The 4,709-nt window shown below is 64.2% G+C and overlaps 1 protein-coding gene across 1 annotated transcript; it reads left to right on the plus strand.

Annotated features, from left to right (window-relative positions):
- Position 1: 1 nt before the first annotated feature.
- On the plus strand, positions 2–4,233 carry DHX58 (DExH-box helicase 58; the record flags this gene model as incomplete). Its single annotated transcript, XM_009636796.2, has 11 exons — positions 2–140; positions 248–438; positions 671–787; positions 1,003–1,129; positions 1,218–1,400; positions 1,488–1,744; positions 1,891–2,040; positions 2,321–2,482; positions 2,795–2,985; positions 3,233–3,329; positions 3,599–4,233. Coding segments are annotated over 11 exons (1,794 nt in total), but the record flags the coding sequence as incomplete, so codon positions are not given.
- Between the last annotated feature and the right edge of the window lie 476 nt (positions 4,234–4,709).

Genomic DNA, 4,709 nt, shown 5'->3' on the forward strand with positions numbered 1-4,709 from the left:
GACGGCCATCAGCGGGGACAGCAGCCACAAGTCCTTCTTCGCCTTCGTGGTGAAGCAGAGCGACGTCGTCATCTGCACGGCCCAGATCCTGCAGAAAGCCCTGGTCAGCAGGGAGGAGGACACGCACGTGGAGCTGACGGGTGGGCACGGGACCCCCAGTGCTGCTCACCCCACGGCCGGGCTGGGGTGGGACTGCCCCAGCTGAGCCTCCTCCGCTCACCCTGCTCCCCTCCTTCACCCGGCGCAGATTTCTCACTGCTGGTGATAGACGAGTGCCATCACACCCACAAGGAAGCCGTCTACAACAAAATCATGCTGAATTACCTCCAGCGCAAGCTCCAGGGGCAGCAGAACCTGCCACAGGTCCTGGGCCTGACGGCATCTCCCGGCACCGGGGGGGCAACCTCCTTCGAGGGGGCCGTAGAGCACGTCTTTCAGGTGGGTCCTGCGCCTCCCCCCAATCCTGCACCAAGACAGGGTGCAACGGCCTCAGGCATAGCTTCTCCTGGGGTGTAGCAGGGTGTCCCTTGGGGTGGGTGTTGATAACCTGATGTGCAGGTGCTGGGCAGTACGGGGGGAGACATCCCCGAACTTGCTGGGGTGCCAGCGAGCACCGTGCTGCCCTGGGTTACCGGGGCTCGGGGCTGGAAGCGCGGTCTCACCCTCTCAGATCTGTGCCAACCTGGACGCTGAGAAAATCACGTCAGCGCAGGAGGAGCTGCAGCACCTGCAGAGCCACGTCCCCCAGCCCAAGAAGCAGTACGACCTCTGCCAGGAGAGAGTGCAGGTGAGGGGCGGCCGGGGGCTGTGTCCCTCCACCCGCTTAGAAAATCTGAGGAATTGCTTCACCCAGAGCTTCGGCGCAGGGGGATCCTGCAACCGTCCGGGTCCTGCCATGCAAACAGCCCCTAACCCCAGGCCAGGCGCTCTGGGCAGCATCTCCAAGGCTGTCGGGAGCAATGTCCCCAATTCCTCGGGTCCTGAGCCCTGCTCTGCTCCCAGGACCCCTTTGGCGAGCGGCTGAAGAAGGTGATGGAGCAGATCCAGCAGTACATGGAGATGCCCAGCCTGCCGCGGGACTTTGGCACGCAGATTTACGAGCAGCGCATCGTGGAGCTGGAGAAGAGAGGTGAGGAGGTGGCAGCGCGGGTGTGGCAGGGCAGAGCCGGCAGCCGCGGGGCCAGGCGGTGACCATGACGTGCCCTGGTCCCCATCAGCGGCAGAGACGTTTTGTCGCAAGATGCGGGTGTGCGCGCTGCACTTGCGCAAGTACAACGACGCTTTGCTGATCAACGACACGGTGAGGATGATCGACGCCTTCCAGTGCCTCCAGCAGTTCTACGCCACCGAGCGGGACATGAAGGACCCCACCGAACAGTTCCTTACTACCATGTTTGAGGGTATCGGAGGGGCCTGGAGGGAGGTTGGTGCTGGCTGAGTTTGGGGAGTGGTGGGGAGCCCCCCTGACACCGAACTCACCTGCACAGAGAACAGGATGAGCCTGCAGGCGCTCGCTGGGGACCAGCGCTATGAGAACCCCAAGCTGGGCAAGCTGGAGGAGATCCTGCGGGAGCACTTCCAGCCCCTGGGCGCTTCTCGTGGCATCGTCTTCACCAAGACCCGGCAGAGCGCCCACAGCTTGCTCAGCTGGCTGCAGGACACAGCCCTGCTCTGCAGGCAGCACATCAAGGCTGCCGTCCTCACCGGCGCTGGCTACAGCAACCAGACCAGGCACATGACGCAGGTGAGCAGAGGGTGGGAAGGAGCTGGACAGGGTCCTGGGAGGGATCCATTCCTACCCCTCTCTGCACACTTTGTGGGTGCTGGGGGTGCTGTTGGGGGCTCAGAGCCCTGTGCAGCTGCTGAAGCATCACCCCCCTCTCTCCCCAGAACGAGCAGCAGGATGTGATCAAGCTGTTCCGCGAGGGAGCCCTCAACCTGCTCTTCTCCACCAGTGTGGCCGAGGAGGGGCTGGATATCCCCGAATGCAACATCGTGGTCCGCTACGGGCTGATGACCAACGAGATCGCCATGATGCAGGTAGCTGCCCGGGCTCCCTCCGGCCACTCTGCCCGGCCCCACATGGGGGGCAGCCTGCTGGGACACCCCAAAGCCAGGGGGGTGGGACACAGGGGCTCTCGCATCCCACGCCTGCTGGCAGCTCCCTGGGGATGAGCCCAGCCCCTGGCAGAGCAGCTCCTTGGCGAGGCGCAGTGGGGTGCAGAGGGTGGCTCCATCCTTGCTGGCTGGCACGGGGAGGCGGGGGGGGGCAGCCATGGGCCTCCTCTGCCGACCGCAGCGTTTGGCCCTTCTGCTGCAGGCCCGGGGCCGTGCCCGTGCCAAGGACAGCGTCTACTCCATCCTCGCCAAAGCCAACAGCAGGGAGGTCTCCCGTGAGCTGCTCAACGAGGACCTCGTGGAGCTCATGGAGAGGGCGATCAGAGCGGTGCAGGCCATGCCCGAGCAGGAGTACCGCCTCAAGGTGGGCACTGGGCACCAGGAGGGCCAGGCAGCTCCCGCCTGCGCCCGCTGCTTGGGCACAGCTCCCTGCACCCTGGTTTTGGCCGCCTGCTCTCCCCCTGGGGCAGGACCAGCTCCTGGGAGGGGGGAGCATCAGGTGCACGGGGCAGTGCGTGCCCATCCTGCCCTGCCCATCCCGCCCTGCGGCTCGCGCTCTCTCGGGACGATGCATCTCTCTGCGGCCATGTGTCTTGCCATGTCTGGCCGTGCCCACCGCCCTGCACTGACCCCCGTCCTCCCTGCCATCCTGCCTTCCCCCCCTTGCCCTCTGCAGATCAGGGAGCTGCAGCGAGTTGCCGTTGCCAGTTGGCTGATGAAGGAGGCCAGGATCAGTGAAAGGCGGCAGTTGCACGACCCGGATGCCGTTTACCTCTACTGCGTCAACTGCAACACGGCGGTGTGCCGCGGCAGCGACATCCGCACCGTGGAGGGCATGCACCACGTTAACATCAACCCCAACTTCGGGTAGGAGCTGGGTGCGGGCAGGGGCGAGCGGGCAGAGCCCGGCTGTCAGGCGTCACTGGCACGAGCTGCCGCACTCCACCCAGGAGGGGCAGGGGGTGGCAGCAGCCTGCTGCCAGCTCTTTTTTGGGGACACGGCTCCAGGAAGGTTGTGGGGGCTTTGTAGGACTGTGTGACCATGGTAGCACCCACTCTGTTTCTGTCCCCTGGACCATTGACCTTAAAGTGTCTTTTGGCCCCTTCCTTGTAGGTTGTATTACAGAGCTTCCTCTGGGAAAATACAGTTCCAGCGGACTTTCAAGGACTGGGAGCCCGGCTGCCGCATCGTGTGCAGTGAGTGCAGCCAGGTGAGCGTGGCAAATCCCCCCCAGGGCTGCGGCCCAGTCGGCGTTGGGGGGGCAGGAGGGGCCGTGTCCTGTGCTCCAGCTCCTGGCCGAGGAACGGAGCTGTATCTCCCGTGCCCGTGGGATGTGTGCGCTGCGCATGCGGGACAGGGTCACGGGCAGCTCTCTCCAAAGGGGGACGTACCCCAGGAGCAAGGAGCTGCCCGCATCCCAGGTGTGCGTGGCCCTGCTGTGCCGCAGGCGGCGTGACTGTCCCCTCCCTGCCCACACAGGACTGGGGAATGGAGATGATCTACCGGCAGGTGAAGCTGCCCATCCTCTGCATCAAAAACTTTGTGGTGGAGACCCCAGCTGAGAAGAAGAAGTACAAGAAGTGGAGTGCCGTGACGTTCCCCGTCAAGGAGTTCGACTACCTGGAGTACTGCTCCAGCACCTATGACAAGTCCTTTTAGCGTGGGCTCTGCTCAGAAGAGGACTATTCCTAGGCCACATCCTGGGACAGTGGGACCCTTCCCGTTGCCCTTGGCATGGGACCCTGCCTCCAGGCTTGTGCAGACTGAAAGCCAGGGCTCGCTCCTCTTTTCCGCGCTGGACCGAGTCATCGCAGCACATCTCTTGCTAGAGCCTGCGATCGCAGGGGGAGGCTTTGCTGCACCCACACTGAAAGGATGAGAAACTGGGATGGGAAAGCATCCAAACCCTCCCCTGCCTACTGCTCCCGTGCCGATGCCTTCCCCTCCTGCCCCCCTAGTGCTGCCAGGCTTGGGGGACTCTCTCCACAGCCATGCCAGGAGAACCACTCATTTCACATGGGCCCAGGACACAGCCCAGAATTTCTCTGGGAGCTTCTGGTCTGCTTTGTTGAGTTTGATGGTCCTCCATTAAAAACGTGGGTGTGCACGCTGGGAACGAGGGAAGCATTGGTGGTTTCACTCATCACGAGAGCTCGCTGTGTGCGGGCAGGTTCGATGCGGGACAGCCCTTGCACCAAAGCCGGACCACCCCATCGCCTGCTGGACAGCCCAGTCCCACCGCGCACCGCGCTGGCAGCATGGGGGTCCCCAGGGAGGAGGCACCTGCGAATGCCCGGAGTGAGCTGCATGTGAGGGGCTGCCCCGGTCCTACCCCTCCCCACAGACACTGGCCCTGAGCAACCCACCTCGCCCACCCACCTGAGACCAAGCCTTCCCGTGGCCCAGGATGAGCCTCAGCCCCTCTGGGGCAGCTCAGCCCTGCAGGAACGCAGCCTGGTGGGGGGATTTGACCTTTTGGCAGAAATGAAAGGGCTGCCCAGCACCGTGCGGCTGGAGTCGCCCTGCCTGGGTGCCCGGGCTGGGGAAGGGGTTGCGTGTCCCTGCCCCTGCCCTGGAGGGTCCCCATGTC

The sequence above is a fragment of the Egretta garzetta genome, unplaced genomic scaffold (genome assembly GCF_000687185.1).
Source record: "Egretta garzetta isolate BGI_Z169 unplaced genomic scaffold, ASM68718v1 scaffold944, whole genome shotgun sequence".
Taxonomy (NCBI): Eukaryota; Metazoa; Chordata; class Aves; order Pelecaniformes; family Ardeidae; genus Egretta; species Egretta garzetta.